The 21729-nt window shown below is 38.8% G+C and overlaps 1 protein-coding gene and 2 pseudogenes across 4 annotated transcripts; 1 reads left to right on the top strand and 2 right to left on the bottom strand.

Moving 5' to 3' along the window:
* Positions 1-626: 626 nt before the first annotated feature.
* Positions 627-3940, bottom strand: LOC114276371 (UPF0481 protein At3g47200-like). 2 transcript variants are annotated; one of them, XM_082877921.1, is made up of 2 exons: positions 3803-3940; positions 627-2082 (listed from the first exon to the last, which is right to left on the bottom strand). In XM_082877921.1, the coding sequence occupies exon 2, from the start codon at positions 2053-2055 to the stop codon at positions 730-732; it is 1326 nt and encodes a 441-aa protein (XP_082734047.1). In that variant the 5' UTR covers positions 2056-2082; positions 3803-3940; the 3' UTR covers positions 627-729. The 2 variants fall into 2 exon arrangements, with proteins under 2 accessions (XP_082734047.1, XP_082734048.1); XM_082877922.1 differs by having other exon boundaries at positions 627-2078.
* Positions 3941-9661: 5721 nt separating this feature from the next.
* Positions 9662-11022, top strand: LOC145795096 (fasciclin-like arabinogalactan protein 8 pseudogene; annotated as a pseudogene). Its single transcript, XR_014335319.1, has one exon. The product of XR_014335319.1 is annotated as a fasciclin-like arabinogalactan protein 8 pseudogene (transcript).
* A 6870-nt stretch (positions 11023-17892) lies between these two features.
* Positions 17893-21459, bottom strand: LOC145795097 (ubiquitin carboxyl-terminal hydrolase 2-like; annotated as a pseudogene). The gene is made up of 2 exons (XR_014335320.1): positions 21322-21459; positions 17893-20503 (listed from the first exon to the last, which is right to left on the bottom strand). The product of XR_014335320.1 is annotated as a ubiquitin carboxyl-terminal hydrolase 2-like (transcript).
* Between the last annotated feature and the right edge of the window lie 270 nt (positions 21460-21729).

Here is a 21729-nt window from a genome sequence, read left to right as displayed (position 1 = left end):
ATAATTTTCTGAGATTGGGAACTATTTAAAAAAAATATAAAACCGAAGTGTTTTCACACAGAATATACACAGCACTACAAATTTGAAAATTTGCTCAATTAAATTATGCATTGACTTTTTAAAAAGAAAAAAAGAAATTATGGGTCATCACATTTAAGAGAAGGTCCATTTTCTTGTCACATCATGGTTCTAACATGTCAATTAGGCTCTAAGTTCGTAAGTGTTTTGGGATTCTTAATGGAGTAACTTATGGGTTTTCGAAACATTTTCGAACCCAAGTACTCAGATCTTTGGATTTGTGGCTCTAAACCTTTTCGAATCTAGTTGCAAAGGATATTTGGATTCATGGTTCTGAATCATTTTGAGTCCAAAAATTTGTCTCGAGAATTTTGTGGTTTGAACTCTTTGTACCACTTCTAGCCTTCGAAGTTTGGGTAGGAGATTTGAATTTCGTACTTTAAGTTTCCACCTCTTACAGTGTTCACTACATGGTTTATGAGATAAACGATTCCAATCATCTTATGGGTCCAGTGTGAGACCCACAAAATGAAGTACGAAGAAATATAAAGAATAGTCAATGCCTTCTTTTTACTTTTAAATGCTAAATCTATAATTATGCCACATCATTTTGTGTAATTTTAGAAAATTCTATCAAACACCTTCTTCCAACTTTCTTAAGAATATAGTTCAAGATTTCAAATAATCTCACTTAAAAGTTTTGCCATGGGCTCAACAACCTTTATTACATAAGTAAGCAAGAATGGAAAACACTGTCTGTGTCAAAGTGAGTAGAAGCAACATAATAGCTCCGAGAAACGAGATGACTGTCCATGGGCTGTTGAAATAATCACGCCTTAACATTGCAGTCCATATGTTCCGACGTTGCTTACTATACCTGCTTACGTCGTCAAATACTTGAGAATAATAAAAATTGTCACGAGGTGCAATGACACAAGTAGAAATCTTGTTAAGAATTGACACAACCACTTCATCACCACCTAGCATGTTTTTGAGAATTCCATAGCGACAAAGCAAGGAGACATCCTGTGACGAGTTAATGAGGCAACACAGGAAAGTTAAATAGTCAGTGGCATATTTGAGGCCAATGTCCTCCTCGAGATGATGTTGCTCGTATGCAATTCCATTTCTAAAAAGACATTCTGTCTTCTCATGTATGACTAATGTCGGGATTTCTAATACCCCATTTTTAAATTTTACATTATAAACGATCGTACCACAGTTAGATTTCTTGAACTTGATCCCAATTTCATGTAACTCAGTGGCACATTGTATGTGTTCCCATTTCTTTATCTTGTCTCCTACGGCACTTTTTAGAGTTACTGATTTTGAGAGTGAAAAAGATGTAATTTGGTATACCAGACCAAGAAAATGTTTCACACCACAAGTTGAAATTCCATTATAAGCGTATAAAATCTTTGCAGGACCGGGGGATGCATATTGACTGACACAATGATGGTATCGAATGGCTAAATCAATGATATTGTCATGAGGGTCGAGAACTTTGGTCATATTGAACAACTCCACAAGAACAAAGAATGGAAGTTGATTTTCAAATAACAATGAGTCGCGCCATAATGTTGGAAGTATCCAATCAATTTTGAAGAGCGGGTCATTTCTATCTCTCATACTTGTTATGGTAAATTTGCGAAACAACTCAACGAGAAAGCAGCTGTCAAGAAGCATCATTTTCACAAACTCGTCTTTGTTAAGCCATACAGAGTTTGCATAACATCTAAGTGCTCGTTCTTGCAAATCTCTCATGGCTACTATGTATCTATCCACACTAGTCTCATTTCTTCGTTTAAGAAGCAATCGCAGATACTGTAATTTGTGTTCTTCCATCCATTGTAGGTTCTCTTTACCATGGTGATATGGTCCTATAGCCATTATTTCTGGTTCATATGACTTTTCATTTTGCCAACGTAGTCGATCATGCACTTTGTAGATATAACACTCGGAGTTTGTACCAGATAGGTGTGTAAGCTTTTCATCTAAGCGAAGGGAGATAGGATCAACACTTGCACTCCACAGCATATCTTGTAAAACTAGTGGAAATCCTGTCTAAACAAATTACCAAATTTGTTATATATATATAAAAAAAGAAAAAAAGAAAGAACATAGGATATATTACGTGAATGAAGCCAAGCTTAAAAGATCACAGACTGGTCTAAAAGAGTTTTCCAAAAAAGTTTTCTCATAAATTTTGAAGCTCACATTTCAGACTGACCATGGCTAGAACATTTATTTAGTTATCTAAAAAAAATGGAACACCCTTGAAATGCATTAAAGTCTATCTCCTATATCTAATTTTTTAGCAAATTGTTTGAAGAATTTTTCCTTTTTTTTAGTTGGTGATCTAATTGGAGTGGTGCTATTGCGTTGGGCTCCTCGGTTCAGTTTAGGACCACCTAATTGATTAGAACCTTTCAATTTATAGGATCCGTAGATAAGTTAATTTATTTAAAAAATTAAATTAATTGGATATTGATGATTACATGATCGTATCACATTTATATTGTAAAATTGGACAACAAAATTTATCTAGTGGAATCACCATTGGAGAGGAACTCAACCCTTAGGAATTTCAGTGATAGATAACATTAGATGAAGCAAAATGCTACCTATAATCTTATTCCTCATCTCTTTTTCTCACTACAAAACACAAGCAAGCAAGCAGATTTTATATGCATTTATGAATATAAAGGCCTAGGGCCTATTACTTTGTGTTCAAGAGTGAGACACCAAAATAAAAAATATAATTATATATAACATTACTCTTAGATAAAACTACTAAAACTACATGTGTTTCTTAAAATGTTTGCAGGCCAATTCCCCTCCTGATCCCCCTCTCCTTGTGCCCTTATCAGGTGTGATATTTAGTTCAAATCTTATCATTGTGTCTAGGAAGCAGGATACTAGAAATAATACGATAAGGATACAACTATAGAACAAAACTTAAAAAAAATATGAAACCAATATGATTAGGATATGTTTTTAAAAAAACATAAATAATTTTTTTTTTAAAATTATTATTAATGAATTATGCATAAAATCAAGAATGTTGAAAAATCATAATGTAATTTTATAATGCAAAATATTAACATTTAAGAATTAGATATTAATTTAAGATAGTAGCTTGTTTACTTTTTAATTTTCAATAGATCTTGCAAATATTTCATTTCAATATCTAATATGTTTGTATTACAATAATAAAACAATTTACAACTTGTCCCTGCATTTTTCCTTTTGGCACTGGTAAAGAATATTGTTTTCAAGTTTACTTACTTATTTATATGTTGATATTTAATTTTAATTATACTACTATTATATTCTTTTCTTAATACTTACTTTCTATATAATTATATGAGACATGCATGAAAGAAAAAAGATAAATCAATTGGACAAATTTAATTACTTTAATTCACTATATTTTTCTTATCAAAGAACTAAATAAAGTATTTAAAAAGTATTCTTATATTTATCCTTACAATTATTTATATTATATTATTATGCAAGAAATACTACAATTTTAATTTTGTAAAAGAAGTATTTTGTGATTTAGAGTATCTGATACGTATCTGTGAATATCTAAAAAGTAGATATTTAATACAAACATAATACAGATACATCTCTCTTTTTGAAATATCGGAGAAAAATATCCGTACTTCATAACAGTGTCTTATGGAAATTTTGATTTCTTTCATTTTTTCCTTTCTAGCTACCAATTGTTAATATATATATATATATATAAACAAATAAATAAATAAGTGGACAAACATACCACGAAGGAGAGGCCTCCAAATATCAACCAATTCACGTACAGACACCTCAAAAAGCAAGAGCAGGATGACAGTCGAGAGGACTTTCCAAACAACAACAAACTTTTATGACTTTTTATCTACATACATATGCATATTCATCCATATATATATAAAGGGTGAGTGAACAAAATATATATATATATATATATATATATATATATATATATATATATTTTGAATTTATCTTATTTTTGTCTGTTATGTAAGGTTTTCTTTACCCTCGAATTATTTATGTCCACTCACCAAGACGACTATTATTACAAAACTATTGAATAGACTTTTCAACAGCAAAATTATTCTTTTCTTCTTCTTTATTTATGTCGACTCCCTAAGACATCTATTATTACAAGACTATTGAATAGACTTTTCAACAGCAAAATTATTCTTATCTTCTCTCCAATTCTGCATTCACACCAAACCAATCAAGATATGTATCCAGACACAATATTTCAATGGTCTGGCTGGCCGGATTTTAAAATGACGGTTCAGGTTCAAGCTTTCGGGTTGGATTCAGGCCCGAGCTTAATCGGACCGGGTCCACTTTGAACTGTCGGTGGGTTTCGGATCGCCTATGGGTCACGAGTCATTTTTACGCTCCTAACTAGATGTAAGCTGAGATTAATTAAAATTTATGAATATTATTGAAGGAAACAATGGTAACTCGCAATTTTCAAACAATGTTTAAATTTTGAATTATATAATAGTGATTTACGAGGATTAAAAAAAAAAAAGAGACAAATATTCACAATAATATTAATTAAAATTTTATTACTTTTTCTTTATAATTTTCTTTTTGTCTCTCTTTGAAAACGTATATTGAAATATAAGGCCTCGTTTGGAAAGGGACCGGTTTCGCCAAAAAGTTACTAAAAAAGTCAAAAAGTCAACAACTCATACCAAAAAGTCAAAGATTCTCTTTTCTCTCTACTTTTTGCACATCTTTTCATAAAAAGTCAAAAAGTCATCCAAAACATACTAATTTTTTTCGTTCATATTTTTGCCAAATAGTCAAAAAGTTACTAAATTAACCTATTCCCAAACGAGGCCAAAGATTCAAATACATCCTCAATTAAACACGAATATAGAGTTTGAAGTGAACGGTATGACCAGCAGCCTCAATTAGAGAAAAGTCTAACAAGCTCCCATTTGTCGTGTTTGAATTTTGGCACCAGAACACTTGTGATAGAGAGTTATCAATGCCGAATTAATTTAATTTTTTATAAATATTTTTTTCAATAACACTTATAAAATTAATGGTTTGAATCATTAAAATTAATTTGAAAATGGTCTCACTGATCCTAACAATATCTATTTTTATTCATTTAGCTCGTCGAGATAAAACTGTTATGTACCAAAAACAAAATTTGGGATAAATTACTTTGGCAATCTCTACATTTTATCCATTGTGTTATTTTAGTTCTACACTTTTAATTAACTCAATTTTGACCCTTAATTTTAAATTTTGTGTCAATTTTGTCTGATTGATAACACCATTAGAATTTTTGACGGAAAGTAATTACTGAATTAGTTGAGGTTGACTCATTGAATAAAAAAAATTTATAATTTTGCTTTCAAAAGCATAAAACATGCCGCTTATGTGTGCATTTTTTGTAAAATAATACTTACAATTGTAATCAATTGGATGAAATTGAGACAAATTTATAAATTTAGGGTCAAAATCGAATCAATTGAAATTACATAAATCAAAATAACAAAAGGACTAAAGTATAAGTACACTGACGTAATTTGGCCTAAAATAAAAAATAAAAAATAAAAAATAAAATGTTGGAAAATTTTTAGAAGTGAATGAGAATTGACTCCATTTGAATGAAATGATGTAATCCTTCATGGTGTCTATTCCTATAAAAGGGGGTGAACCCAAGAAACATGATCATTCTAAAGGTCATGGATACTTCTATAAATACCATCCAATCCCATGGCATTGATGCATAAATTAAGGTTTGTTTTAGGATTCATACATTTTGTCTAGTCAAGTATATAAGAGAGAGTGCATGGCAGAAATTGATTTACTGTACACACGGAAAATTGATCAATTTTTATGTGAGGTGATTGTTGTATCCTGAAAGTAAGACGTCCATTAATTGCAAGCACCAGAGGCGAGGGAAAAATTTTGTCTTTAACACAGTGTTCAATCACTGGCCTCGGTCACAATCTGTACTAAGTTAACAGAATTTTTGTAAGGAATTTCTTGTGTTTTGTTTTATTATTTATTTGCATTAAATTGATTTTACCGAAAATATTTTTCTACAATTTTAAGATAGAATTCTCCTATCTATAATGATACAGATTAATTCTTTTCAGTTAAATTAATATTTTTCAAATTTGATTTTTTGTAAAATTTTGTTTCTTGTTTTCTGTAAAACTCCAATATTGTTACAGCATCTTTTCTCTGGTAATAGAATCAACAAATATGATTGGTAATTTTTACCTAAAATTGTGTTTAAGTGGAATTCTATTCCAGTATACTAATGTCAGTTCTATATTAAATTTGGAAAATGACTCGTAGCTCGAATTCGGTGGCCCAAATTCGGCTCGAAACCCAAAATGACGTCGTTTTGGGTTTTGAATTTTTTTTTTTCCTGCCTTTTCTTTCTCTTCCTTTTCTTTCTTTCTTTTCTTCTTCTTCTTCTTCTTCTTCTTCTTCTTCTTCTTCTTCTTCGTTGAACACAGGAGAAGAGCAGAGGAAGAAGAGAGGAGAAGAGAAAGAGTAGGAGAGAGGGAGAAAGAGAGAGGAGGAGAGGAGATCGTCGCAGCACCACTGCCGTCGCCTCGCCGCCGCCGATCGTCGCAGCACCACCGCCGTCGCCTCCGGCCCCGCCTCCGCCTCCTCCTGTGATTATGCCCCCTCCAATCCTCCTCCTCCTCCTTCTCCTTCCTCTCTCTTCTTCTCCGAATTCGAGCCAAATTCGAGCCTCCAAATTCAAGCTACCTATCGGAACCGATTAAATTTGTTGTCAGACAAATTTCAGTTTCTGTTGTGATTATACAGTCAATTTTAAATCTATTTTGTATGTTTCGTCTATGCTTCTTTCCTGTGTGATTTCTTCCTTGATATGGGTATTGACACTTTTTCTGTTTTGCATATCTATTATAAGAATAAGACATCCATTTGGTTTTCTAAAACACTGAGACTAACGTTCTATCATTTTGATTATGACCATTAAGTCATATTGGCCCTGTTTGGTACAGTTTAATTTCAGCTTATTTCAACTTTCAGCTTAATTTAAGCTATTTTGATGTGTTTGGTTTAGCTTATAGCTTATAGCTTTGTGAAAGTCAGAAAACAGCTTATTCTTTAAGTGGGGCAGGAGATGCTTTAAGAATAAGCTGGAAATCAGCTTAAGCTGAAAGTTATAAGCTATAAGCTGTTTAGGCATAAGCTATAAACACTTTCCCACAGCTCTACCAAACAGGGCCATTGAGTCCGTATGCAACTTCAATTAATTTTATTTAATTTAATGGATATAGTTTGCTTGGTTGTGTTTTTTTAAAAGAACTTTTCAGAAAATTCTACTTTCTTATTTTTCGTATTTTTTTGTTTTTACTAAAATTTTTTTAATATTTTAAGCAATTTTTTTTTTTAATTTTTAGACATACATAACATAAATATACCTAAAAAATAAAAAAATTATGAAAAAAACCTTTTAAAAATTCACTAAATACCAAAAATACAAAAAAAAAAAAAAAAAAAACGAGAATTCAATACATTTTTTTGTATTTTTATGTATTTATTAAAATTTTAAAATATTTTTTCACAAATTTTTTACTTTTTAGATACATCTAAGTAAAGTGCATCTAAAAAAGTAAAAAAAATGTTTAAAATTTTAAAAATATTCAATTAAAAAAAAACACGAAAACTAAAAGACTGAATTTTTAAAAAACTTAATTCAAAAAACACAAACGAAACACACTTTTCAAAAAATACAGATTGTTGGTTTTGTTTTCTGGATTTTGTTGTATATGTATTTTGTTTTCAATACAGAATTTTATTCTATGTTTTTTGGTTTTTTTTTTGAATGCTTCTGGTTTGTTTACCTATAGAATTTTTATTCGGTAGTTACTTTATTTTGTATATTCTGTATTTAAAATATGATTTTACATGAATCTATGTGTAGGAGAGGGTTCAAGAAAGGAGTTGGAAAATTCGAAGATCTTCAAAGATCCTTGAAGAACAACTTCGAATTCTCTAGAATATGATGAGAGGCTTAGATTCTTCAATAATCTCAACTTAGGAACACGACAACAAAGGAGATGATGGAGATAAGAGATTGGGTGAAGAAGAAGGCAAAATGGCTAGAGAATAGAATAATGGCAAGGCTCTCCCATGGATCTCCCACTTTCACTCTCAAGGTTGATAATGGAGAAGGGAAATTAGTTCTTTCCCAAGAGTTAAAAATCTCCAAAATCCATCCCCTGTAAAGCTATGGGTGGGTGCTATTTATAGGCACCTCATGATGTAGGATGGAGCCCATGTGCAAGGCACATGGGAGATATTTTCTCTAACCACCTTGTCCGAGGAGGTGACCTCTCCGAGGAGGTGACTTCTCCGAGGATGAGAAAACCCCGAAGAGGAGATCACTCCCTCGGCGAACCCTTCTTCTTAGCCACACCTAACCAATGATCCCCAATCATCCCAAAGGGTCAGGGGTAGTCCCAGAGGACGTCCTGCCGCAAAATATTGCCGAGTCTCATGGACCCCCCGGGGTCGTGCCACCTCGACCCGGGTATAGGCTAGTTTAACCGAAGAGTGAATTTATCTCCACTCACCGTCCTCGGGATCGGGTCCTTTGTTCGAACTCCATTACGCCCATGGTTCTGGTGCGTAGATCCCGGAAAGCTCCGAGCCCGCAAGTGTTCTGGGACTCATTAACGGAGCGACTTCTAGATTGCGTCTGAATCCGTTCGAAGCCAAGTACTTCGGATCTCTAGATTCGTGGGTCCGAATCTTTTCGAGTCCGAGTGCCTCGGATCTCTAGGCTCGCTTAATACCCTTTCGAGTCCGGGCCCGAGTAAGTCTCTAGGTTCGTGGATCCGAACCCTTTCGAGGCTTAGAGCGATTCAATCCGTTTAATGGCGATAAATCTGGGCCCACCGATTCTTGGACTTGCGATGAATTCGGGCCCACTAATCTTGGGCTATTGGGCCTAAATAATTTAGTGGGCTCAAATTAGCCCCTCTTACATTTGCCCCTTGCGTGTATGAAAAATTTTAAATTTCTCAAACATGCATACTGTCATTTCTTCGACCCTGTTTCGCATCACGTTCCCCAAAAAAAAAAACGTTTTGTCACGACAGAGTCTATGGATAAAGTTGATGACGCACTTCAATTTACAGAAAAATTTGACAAGCAAAAATTTTAATTTTTTGTACTCTTTTTTTTTTTTTTTTTTTTTTTTTTTTTTTTTTTTTTTTTTTTTTTTTTGAAAAATACAAAACCCCCCCCTTTTTTTTTTACGTCTAAACACTTTTTTTATGGGCTTAGAAATGGGTTGGATTTTTTTTTATATATATATACATGCATATATATATTAAGAATATCTGAGGCCATATTCCATGCATCACACCCTTTTTTTATTTATTTAAAGAAATGGCTCAAAACCCTAAATCTCACAAACTTTTCTTTTTGATGAGCCGCCGAAATCAATCAACCTTCCTCTTTCTTTCTTTCTTTAACCCAGCTTTTCTTCTTCTTGAACAAGACCAACCCAGCTTTTTCTTCAGGAACAATCTGCTCACTGACCTCCATTGCATCTCCAGTCTCCGTCTCTGCCATCCTCATCCTCACACTCTCTCTCATCATCACCATTCCCACCATGAAAGCTCACAACATCACAGAGATCCTTTCTTCCTTCCCAGACTACACTCTCTTCAACAGCTACCTCACCCAAACAAGGCTCTGTGACGAAATCAACAGTCGCGAGACCATCACAGTCCTGGTTCTCAACGAAACGTCCATGTCTATCCTCGCATCCAAACACCCCCTCTCAATCGTCAAAGCCGAACTCAGCATCCACATCCTCCTCGACTACTTCGACGCTGCCAAGCTCCACGACCTCGCCACCGCCACCGTCACCACTCTCTACCAGACCACCGGCGAAGCTGAAAACGGAGTCGGCTTCGTCAACATCACCGACTTACAAGGCGGCAAGGTCGGATTCCGATCGGCGGCTCCGGGATCAGCTCTCGACTCTACTTACATTAAAGAGGTGAAGAAAGTACCGTATAGTATTGCGGTTTTGGAGATCAGCGAGCTGATCATTGCGCCGGGGATTTTGAATTCGTCGGCTGGGTCGGCTTCCGATGTGAATATCACTGATGTGATTGTGAAGGCTGGGTGTATAACTTTTGCGTCGTTGATTGTGGAGACTGGTGTGTTGAATGTGTATCGGAAGATTGTGAATACTGGATTGACGATTTTTGCACCGTCTAATGAAGCGTTTAAGGCTTCGAATTTGCCAGATCTGAGCAAGCTCACGAATGCTGAGGTGATCGTCGGTCTGTCCATGTCCATTCTTATTCACTGTCTGTGCCATCGCCGAACTATTCCGACTATCCTTGGTGCTGATTTTGATTTGTTGATTGCTGCTCATTGTTTTTTTTTTTTTTTTTTTTTTTTTGAGAAAGAGAATAAGACTCTGTTAAACCCATATTAATTGCTTGGTCACTGAGAGAAGTAAAATGCCCAGATATTGAATTTTTGCAATTTTGGCCTGAGATGGGTAATACACTATTGAACCTGCCCCGATTTATATAACTTGAAGAAAACAGATTTCAAATCCATGTCTGAGCTACGAAATTCTATTGATGAACTTGACTTGAATATGGCTTGTTGGCTTTTATCATTTGAGAGAAGGCACGATGGGATTATGTTGAATATTGAGCTTCATTTTTTTTTTTTTTTTTTTCAGGCACTTGTGTTGGCCATTCTAATATTAATAGAATACTTGATGCTTGCATTGAAATATTGATGTCAAGGGTGGAGATGTGATAGGAATGATGTCACGCTTGATACCTTGCGCCAAGACCGAACCAGCCTACCATCGGCCTCTCTTTGCTGAAACTCTTCCTTCGGCTTTGACGGTCCAATGCAAACCACACACGTCGCCCGTTCAACGTGTCGTGTGTGGCCTTGCCTGACGCTGTTTAGCTCATCGTTGGTGTGCCCTCCTGGCTTAGCAACATTTTTCAAAGCTCTGAATACATAGATCTTGGCCTTGCTTTACACTCACTGGTTCCAGCCCCAATCATTGTTGACTTCGACGGTTCCAACGCACACCACACACGTTCGCCCTCTCAACGCAACGTGTGTGGTTGCTGACTCTTCTGTGGTACCAGCGTTGCTTCCGGCTTCAACTTGTCCGACGCCGACCACGCACGTTCGCCCACTCAACGCAACGTGTGTGGTCCTGCCAAGCCTAGCCCAGTCTTGTTGATTACAATCTGTAAAGCCTCTCTGATTTCAGCTTATATTTCCAACATCGGCTTCGGGCTTCACCTCTCTAACAGTCCCAAATTTGTGAGTATGAAATTCGGCTCCCTCTTCCTCTCGTTGAATAATAAAGATGATATATTGTTGTTTGTTTAACTTGTGGATGCTTGGGAAATACATAGCTGATGCCAAAATTTTTGTGTGACCGTTGTAGTTTTACGTCGGCTTGAGAGGAACCAGCCCGGAGAGACAAAAACTTGATAGTTGCATTTTTATGAACTTGCTCAGAGTAATAAAATTGTTGTAGCTTAAATAGATAATTATTATTTGTTGATGTTGCCCCATTCTGATAATGCCTGAATCATGATCTGAAATTGATATTGTTTGTCTCATTTGTTGGTTTTACTATTTCAGACAAATAAATTCTTGATTGAAATCCACGTCCTCGGGGCCCTTGGAACCTGCACTAATGAGAGCAAGGGCTGTTCCTCGGAAGTCCGAACAGAAGCAAGACTGTCCCTCGGGAGTCCGAAGGTAGCACACACCCTACTTTGGCAAGAAAGATTCCTCTGGAAGATAACCGAGTCTACCAAGCTTGCACCAACAGAAATAAAGATTGTCTCCCAGAAGTCCGAGCAGAAGCAAGGCTGTCCCTCTGAAGTTCGAGCAGAAACAAGGCTCTCCCTCAGAAGTCCGAGCAGAAACAAAGCTGTCCCTCGGAAGTCCGAGTGGATGTGCACTTCTACTTTGGCAGCTAATGGAAGCAAAGGCTATCTCTCGGGAGTTCGAGTAAGAGTCCACTCTACTTTGAAAAGAAAGATCCTCGGAGCTCGTATTGATGAAATCAAGGGCTGTTCTTCAGACCCGCACTAATGAGAGCAAGAGTTGTCCCTCGGAAGGCTCTCCCTTAGAAGTCCGAGCAGGAACAAGGCTGTCTCTCGGAGGTCCGAGTGGATGCGCACTTCTACTTCGGCAGCTAATAGAAGCGAAGGCTATCCCTCGAAGCTCGCACTAATGGAAGCAAGATCTGTTCTTCGAAAGTCCGAGGCGGAGAACACACTCTACTTCAACAAGAAAGATCCCTAAAGCTTGAACTGACAGAAGTAAGGGCTATTCTTCGGAGGTCGAAATGGGAACACACACTCTACTTCAATAAGAAAGACCCTCGAAGCTTGCATTGATGGAAGTAAGGGCTATTCTTCGGAGGTCCGAGTGGAAGTATACTTCTACTGTGTCAAGAAAACTCCCTTCAGGTTGGTAACTGAGTCTACCATTCCCTTTTTTTTCTTTGAGGGGCAACAAAAATTGAAAACTGTTTCAAGCAACATAACACAATGAAAATATACAATGTAGAGAAAATAACTTTTAATGGAGATACATAATATAGAGGAAATAAAATTTTTTCATAACATAAGAAAGATAGAACTTCATGCACAATGCAGTAAATGCAAACTGTAAATGTCATAGGTAGACTTCTTTCACGGAATGTTGAAATTTGCCCCTAGAGTTGCAAGATCATTTGGAAAGCTTTCACCAGCTGCTCGGGTTGTGGCCATCATGCACCATCATAGCTATGTCTTTGGATCTTTCTGTACAGACTGATATCCACATCCCCGCAAGACTTTTCATGGATCTGTTGTAGTCGGAAACTTGCTTCTTGTTGGCCAACACACCAGGCTAGGAATCCGGTACCTCCTCGGAAATAAAGTTCACCTTGAATAATTATGAATTGGGCAAGCTTGGCCATAGTCAATTTTCCAACTTTGCTTCTGAGTTGTTCGAGGACTTCTCCTCTCCAGTCCTCCGGAAGGGTGAATACCAAAGCTGAGCAATGTTTCTCTATCGGAGTATATCGGACTTCTGCTCCTCGAATCTTCCGGCCGATGTAATACACCGGGCGTTCTGCTCCATCTATATCTTGGACCAATAATGCCCCTATGGACTTGGGGGTTGAAATTAAGTACAACATTAGAGGTATCCCGGGCTGCGGGGCTATCATGGTCTGAGGCGAGGTCAAGGCTGCCTTGATTCTCTCAAAGGCCTTTTGGTGCTCCTGGTTCCACTCGAACTTGGCATCTCCTTTTAACAATGAACCGAAAGGGGCAGAGATCTCTGCAAGTGCTGGGATGAACCTCCGAATATAAGACACATTCCCGAGGAACTTCTTTAACTCCTTCTGAGAATGCGGGGGAGGCATTGCTCTGATAGATTTGACCTCGTCTTTATCTGGGCTAAGGCTCGAACTTACGAATACCGGCCTCGGTGCATCTTGTCCATCACTTAAATCTATTTCAATAAGTTGTTCAGGCTGAGGCTTCGGCCCATCTTGCATGCATTCTGGAGCTACTTCAGGCTTTATTACTATATCATTGTCAGGAGGCTCTTCTTTTGACTCGGAGTCGGTGACTAAAGAAACCGACTCCCCGCACCTTCATAAATAGTACACCATCTTGCCTCCTTCTCGGACTTTCATCACCTTCCGAGGAATAGGCGGACTTTTTGGTCTAGACACCGCCCGCTTACTTGATTCTGCCATCGGCTCCTTGTCATCTTTGATATCCTCCCAACGAGGAATTTTGACCCCCTGAGGCTTAGAGGTGGTGGGAACTTCTTCGACAGCCAGTTCGGTGAAGTAGATGGCATCAGAATAATGAGCTTCATAGATCTCGAAAGGCCTTTCTGTAGCCTGAATTGTCACCGTCTTCTTTCCCCATTTAGCCTTAACACACTGATGATAACTTGATGGTATAGCCCCATGTCTATGCATCCAGGTCCTCCCTAGGATGATGTGGTAGTTTGCCTCGGAATCGATAATATGGAACTTGGTGGCCGAGCGAATCTCTCCGACGGCTAAATCAACTATTACGCATCCGATAGTAACTCTCCTTTCTCCACTGAAACCAGTGATGACTATCGGCTGCTTCACAATGCGTTCTTCAGAGATTCCGGCCTTTTCTAGAGTAGCGCGAGTCATAATGTTGATAGAGGCTCCACTATCTAGAAAGGCCCTTTTGAACTCAACCCTGTTAATAAAAGCAGTCACATAAAGCGGGCGGTTGTGAGAAAAAGGATACTTCCGATCAACCTCAGAGAAAGTAATGGCACTAGATTGCTCTTTTGCCTTCCTCGGGATAGATCCCTCAGTCGACATGCATTCCTCATGGTGTGCCTCGGCTATATTAATGATAGACTTGGTGATTTCTGTTCTTGCCTCCTTGGAAAGTCCAAGCTGGTCAAAGAACTGCTTGAACTTTACACAGTCTTGCAAGGTTTTGGCATAGTGATCCGGATCTTTTTCCACTCTTGGAGGCTCGTAGTTGACCATCTCCTCGGTCTCTTCAAAATAAGATGCCACATAAAGATGGTGTCCTCCTCTTCCGTAGTACTCTTCTCCTCCTTCTGGATCAAAGGGATCTTCGCCATGAGTCATAAATGTTCTGCCCTCTGGATTGAGAGCACTTCCATAGTAAACTTGTTCACCCTCTGGCTCGAGGATGTCGTCCAGATAACAATCATCGTCATCGAGATTGGCGATAGCCTCGATCATCGGGCCTTCATAAGCTATCATAGCAACATTCTTGCCCTTGTCTCGGTGTTGAGGATATGGTTGTTCTCGGATGTCTTGAGTCCCTTGCTTTTTGAACCTCAATTCGTCTGCCTCGACTTTATCTCTGAAGATTTTCCTGAGAGTCCAACACTTCTCTGTCGGATGTTTCAATGTACGATGGTAGACACAGAATTCAGGGCTCTCACGGTCCTTTTTTGATGGCATTTCTTCAACATAAGGCAATTTTAGCTCTCCGTCAGCCACCCATTCCTTAACTAGAGCTTTCACTTCCTCGATTCCACATGGATAAGAAACATTCCCCTTTTCACCATTATATTGCTTTCTCTTCTGGCCTCTATGACCTCCTCCTTGTGAATTTCGGGTATCTGGGGCAGAGGCAGCAGCAACAATAGGTCCACGAGACGATTTGAAACTAGTCTTGTAACTGGCCTTAAATCCGGACTCCTGAGCCTGAGGAATGCTAATGTTCCGAGCTGCTTCTATTAATGCCGAGAAGGTGGGTAGCTTGTGATTAATTAGAAACATTTTGTACCTGCTCAATGCCCCTTCTAGACAAATTTGAACCAGATAACTCTCCTCAACTGCTTCATGACAATCCACAGCCTTGTCCTGAAACCTTTTGACGTAGTCAAGGATGTCTTCACTTTCTTGTTGCTTCTCTTTACACAATGTAAGTGTGGTCACCTTCTCCGCCACTTGAAAGAACTTGGAGTGGAATTTGTTAACCATTTCCTCCCAACTTCGGACAGAGTTTGGGGCCAAATTAACATACCAACTATATGCTCGGTCGGTGAGGGACTTAGAGAATTCTCTCAGTCGGAGGATGTGGTTTGAACCATGAATACCTAGAGTCTCGATGAATCGCACAACATGTTCTCGGGCATTTCCTTGTTTGCCGTCGAACTTGATGAACTTTGGCACTGTATACCCCTCAGGGTATGGATAACTCAGCATTTCAATGGGGTAAGGCGGCTTGATGTCTGGATCAGGCAAAGAGGGTAAGGTCCTCTTGCCCCGTTCGAGATCGAACATGGCCTGCACATCGGCGAGAGTGAGAAACTGTTGAGGGAGAGAGTTTGATGGTGGTATTCCCGGGACTTGGCTTATGTACCCGAAGACTGAGCTAGGGGCGTCTTGGCCATTCTGGTGCTGCGAATTCATCATTGGTGAGGACATTTGACGATACTGGCCATCAGCACCTATAGACAAGCCAGTTGGTGATGGGATATTGAATTGAGGCCCATAGAGTCCACCGCACGGCGCCGCTATACCGGGTTGTGCTTGCAGATTTGTTGTTGGTACCAAAGGAGGCCCGCTTGGTGCTTGGGTAACATTCACTGGCGGCGTAACAAGATTAGGTACGGGCATAGCTCCCTTTTGTGCCATCGTGCTCCTTATGTTTTCCTGGACACCAACAGTCGTTGGAGTGCCGTTCATTACACCAGAAACTCCCCTAGTCACCATTGGATCTTGGCTCGGCACGCCATGGAGCCCGGGCATGGGCAAACTGCCGCCGCCTACTGTGGTTTGAGCATGTGTTACTGTGGCCGTGTTGCCATGAGCCATAGGCTGATTGGGGCCTACTTCTCCGTTTGGCGCCGGTGCAAAGTTGGAACTCATCACCAACATGGTGTGAGTGAGATTCTGAAGAGTGGTAAGAATCTCTTGCTGAGTATTCTGAAGTCCTTGAATGGCTTCAAGCAAAAGTGGTTGATCTGGAGCTATGGTTCTGTCATCACCACCATTAGAGGATCCTTGTTGGTGAACATCATCTTCTCCCGCCATCCTTGTTGGAGTTGTGTGGATTCCAGATCTCGTTGAGACCATTAACCAATCCGCCTCCCCAGTGGAGTCGCCAAAAATGTAGGAGAGGGTTCAAGAAAGGAGTTGGAAAATTCGAAGATCTTCAAAGATCCTTGAAGAACAACTTCGAATTCTCTAGAATATGATGAGAGGCTTAGATTCTTCAATAATCTCAACTTAGGAACACGACAACAAAGGAGATGATGGAGATAAGAGATTGGGTGAAGAAGAAGGCAAAATGGCTAGAGAATAGAATAATGGCAAGGCTCTCCCATGGATCTCCCACTTTCACTCTCAAGGTTGATAATGGAGAAGGGAAATTAGTTCTTTCCCAAGAGTTAAAAATCTCCAAAATCCATCCCCTGTAAAGCTATGGGTGGGTGCTATTTATAGGCACCTCATGATGTAGGATGGAGCCCATGTGCAAGGCACATGGGAGATATTTTCTCTAACCACCTTGTCCGAGGAGGTGACCTCTCCGAGGAGGTGACTTCTCCGAGGATGAGAAAACCCCGAAGAGGAGATCACTCCCTCGGCGAACCCTTCTTCTTAGCCACACCTAACCAATGATCCCCAATCATCCCAAAGGGTCAGGGGTAGTCCCAGAGGACGTCCTGCCGCAAAATATTGCCGAGTCTCATGGACCCCCCGGGGTCGTGCCACCTCGACCCGGGTATAGGCTAGTTTAACCGAAGAGTGAATTTATCTCCACTCACCGTCCTCGGGATCGGGTCCTTTGTTCGAACTCCATTACGCCCATGGTTCTGGTGCGTAGATCCCGGAAAGCTCCGAGCCCGCAAGTGTTCTGGGACTCATTAACGGAGCGACTTCTAGATTGCGTCTGAATCCGTTCGAAGCCAAGTACTTCGGATCTCTAGATTCGTGGGTCCGAATCTTTTCGAGTCCGAGTGCCTCGGATCTCTAGGCTCGCTTAATACCCTTTCGAGTCCGGGCCCGAGTAAGTCTCTAGGTTCGTGGATCCGAACCCTTTCGAGGCTTAGAGCGATTCAATCCGTTTAATGGCGATAAATCTGGGCCCACCGATTCTTGGACTTGCGATGAATTCGGGCCCACTAATCTTGGGCTATTGGGCCTAAATAATTTAGTGGGCTCAAATTAGCCCCTCTTACACTATGTTTGAGTCAAATTCTATTTCTTATTATGTTGTCTTTAACCGTAATTTTTGGTTATTCATGATTTTGTTTATTAGAATCTGATAATATTGTTGCAGATTATTATTTTACGAAATTTGTTTTCTGTATAAGTTTTCTACTTGGTACAAATCTATGTTTGTGTTCTTTATATTTTCTGAGATTATCCTTTATAAGTACGATACTCTTGTATTATGTAGTTCTAGTCAGAATTCTGTCACATTTATTTGAAAGTCGCAACTATTCCGATCTGATATCCCATTATTGAATTCAGCATTTATCTGCTTATTTGGTCTGGTTTGTGCAGCATTGAATTCAGAGACGTGCTTATATTTATAAGTTGCACTTGGAGCACTTTGAATACTATCCTCAACCCCGCTTACCTGAATCTTGGATGTAGCTTTCTGCCTCTTTTCCCTTGATTTCATCCTTCGCTCACGAAGAACTTTTGAACAGTTTTCACAATGCCAAGCATGTTCATTGGAGAGAAGCTCTGGCTTCGTGAAATACGCCAAACAGCTCTCTATGGACACTGGAGAATCACTATTATCGACTTCATCTGGATCAGACTCACTGCTATTTCCATCTAAGAAACCAGTTTCTGCAATTTCGTTTGCCGGAAAATTACTCACACTTGACAAGGGTTTTACATCGGGCCCTGCAGCAATTTCTGGCTCATCAAATAAGTCTCCAAAGCCATCAAAGTCCAATGCATCTGGTTCACAGCCAACAGCTGACGATGACACCTTCTCTCAATATCTCACCACTAGTTGAAGTTTCTTCTTTCTGAGGAAGCAACAGAACTTCAGAATCTTGGACCGGTAATGGGAGGTCATTTTTAAAAGAATTCCCTAAACCATCCTTGCCTCCAGAATCTTGGACTACTAATGCATCGTTAACTTTGGAAGCCATAACACGATCATCTGATAATGTATTGGGTTCAAGGTAATCCAACCATGCCAAATTGTCCAATGAACCTGCTGTTTCTACTATACAAAGAGAATGGATCTGCCTGCTAGATTCTATGCCATCCTGTAACAAGGCATCGTTTTGAGCACCATATTGTTTTCCTGAATCATAAATTGCTGCAATATCGTTAGGTTTTGAATCTGTATCATTGTCATTTGACACAGGATCTGGTTCCAGGTAATCCAACCATGCTAAATTGTCAACTGAAGCCTCTATTTTATCCATGACATTCTTGAGGAATGTATTCTTTTCAAACTCTTCAGCAGTCGAGATTTGATGAAACTGAACTCTTTTTATCTGCCACTGTACTAGGGCCAACGGATTCAAACAGTGTATAATCGACCAAAGCATCTCCCACTTTTTCTTTGACAGGCACGGTAGATTCTACTTGGCAAGAAGATGAACCACCAGCTGACGGAACTGAAACACTTTCAGATGCTACAAAATCTGCATCCCTATTAAGCTTTGGACGAATCCTTCCACTTTGTTTTGGAGGCGGTTTTGGTTTCTTGGCTCGAGAAATAGGTTGGGCCCTTTTAGATGGGGGTTTCTTAGTTGGTACTGGAGTGAGAGATCTAGAAATGGCTTAAACACTGTTGAAGAGTGCCCACATTCCAAACAAGAAACAGTACTGGATAGTTGGCCCCCAAAGATGCCATCAACAAAAGTAGGACCTAGATTTGAGGAAATCCCATTTTCCAGAGAAGTAGTCTGTTTTCTTGCATTCAACTCTTCAGCACACAACCCATCAAGTAAACAACGAAGCAACTCATGACTGTCATGCTGTTGATACCCCCTAAATTGGGAAGCCTCGGCACAAACACACCCGAAAAAGGATTTTGGATTTATCAGATTTCTCAAGCCAGCCTCTCGACTAGTTTCAATAAAGAGCTTCTTTAAAGAAACGGTAAGGGGATTTAGACTCATCCAATTCCAAGAAGTGATTCCGTAATCTCTCCATTGCTAAGAGATTCTGCACGATTGAATTAAAGAAGCAAGTATTACCAATATTAACCAAGCCTTTGACCACATAACCACTTTTTCCATCCAAACTACTTACAATGGTGTTTTCTGATTTTATCTCACTTATAACACTGCCACTCCCAAAATAAACATCCTCAACATCCACTAAGGCCCCTTGAAATGATCGCCCCTTTACCAGCTTCACAATATCTGACAGCGGACCTTTCTGTTCACCACTTTCCTCCAATTTTTCAACTGGAATAAGTGTATTGCAAGGGAAGCACTAGTGTAGTTGAAGGTTTTCAAATTGGATAGCCAACAGATGACGAGTTTGCCTGGCATGCTGAACTGCATGGGTTTGAGGGGTTGTTGGGAATCCAATCCCCCCGCATGAAAGATGACCACATTCCAAACAAACCCAAATTGCTTTAGACTCGGGTTTCTTGTCCACAGAACCTCCCCCTTTCTTCTTCACCTGCTTGCCCCTTCCCTTACTTGCTCAATTATCAACCACACCTTCTCTGCAATCTTCACATCTAATATGTTCTATAGACCTTATTCTTGAAGAAAATTTAGCTAAATCAATACCCTTATCAAGATGGGAACACACTTTCCTCTCTTTTATGATTGAAAATCCATCATCAGTGCTTGGAATGCTTTGCTGGGCGACAGGTTCAGTTTTCTGAGGAAGGGTAGAAACTCGCTTCTCTGTATGACCACTTCGGGCTTTCTTCTTAACTTTTTTCGCCATTAATTCCTAAAACCAATCCAGCAAAACTATAAACACCAAATACCCCCAAAGAAATAAAACCAAAACCATATCCCATTTGGATTGAGGGGTTTGACTATAAAAGAAAAGAAATGGTGAGAACAAAATTCTTATCACTTGTTTGGATGAATGAGGAGAGGCAAAATGATGGGAAAGGAAGAAATTGAGAGAAAGTGAAGTCTTTTAAAACTCATGTTCTATATTTCACCAAACTTGGTGCCATTTAGTGAGAAAGGTAAAAATTTTATAATACCTAAATTGTCCATCTAAATTAAAAATTAAAAAGGAAAAAAGAAAAAAGAACACCAAATAGAGTCCTCTTTCTATCATGTTCATCCAAACATAATGTGAGAAACCGCAATTATTTATTTTCCTCACTACCATAATCTTTTCCTTTCGTTCCTTACCTAACTTACCAAGAGGACTGTTAAGCAAACATCCAAATGATCAGGAAAACAAAAAATAAAAAATAAAACCGTTCCAAAGCCATCGAATAAAACAATAAAAAATAAACACCAAATAATTAATAATTAAAAAAAACACACTAACAATTATTAGTAAACCAAACCATTCCTAAAATCCCAATAGTCAATTAATTACAAACCCACATATTAACAGAAGGGGGAAAAAATACAAAAAAAAAAAAAAAAAAAAAAATTACATCAAACGGTTAAAACAAGAGATATACTCAATAACCCAATCCAATTATTCCACCAATACAAACAAATATTTGAAAAAAAAGTAAAACCCATCAAAGATTTGTGTTTGGAAGATACCCAGATGATTAAAAAGAACAAAATATTCACCTCAAAATCTGATATTGCTTGAACAAACTCTGATGGATTCTCGCAAAGAAACTGGTGTTCGAAGATTAGGATCTAAAGCGAAGGGTATTGAGCTGTGTTAGAGTCAGTGGAGTGCGCATTTTAAAGTGTTTGGCGCACCCTCATGGTCTCTACTAGCCCTCTCTCTCAATGGGGGGAGGAGAGTGAAACAGAGGGGAGGTGGAAATGGAGGTAGAGTTAAAGGCCTTGCTGCAGCTTAAAAGCTCCTTATTTTAACTTTTAGCTTAATTTAAGTTATTTTGACGTGTTTAATTTAACTTATAGTTTATAACTTTTTGGAAGTCAGAAATCAGTTTATTCTTTGAGTGGAACAGGAGATGCTTTTTATAAGTCAGAAATTAGCTTATGTTCAAAGTTATAAGTTATAAG

The sequence above is a fragment of the Camellia sinensis genome, chromosome 7 (genome assembly GCF_055761805.1).
Source record: "Camellia sinensis isolate YWXY chromosome 7, ASM5576180v1, whole genome shotgun sequence".
In the NCBI taxonomy this organism is placed as follows: Eukaryota; Viridiplantae; Streptophyta; class Magnoliopsida; order Ericales; family Theaceae; genus Camellia; species Camellia sinensis.
Note: the sequence above shows the minus strand (reverse complement) of the source record. Positions and strands in the feature narration are given on the sequence as shown.

What these genes read in the sequence shown, in the direction of transcription:
- LOC114276371 (XM_082877921.1), bottom strand. Translation starts at nt 2,055, where the DNA reads ATGCTGTGGAGTGCAAGTGTTGATCCTATCTCCCTTCGCTTAGATGAA.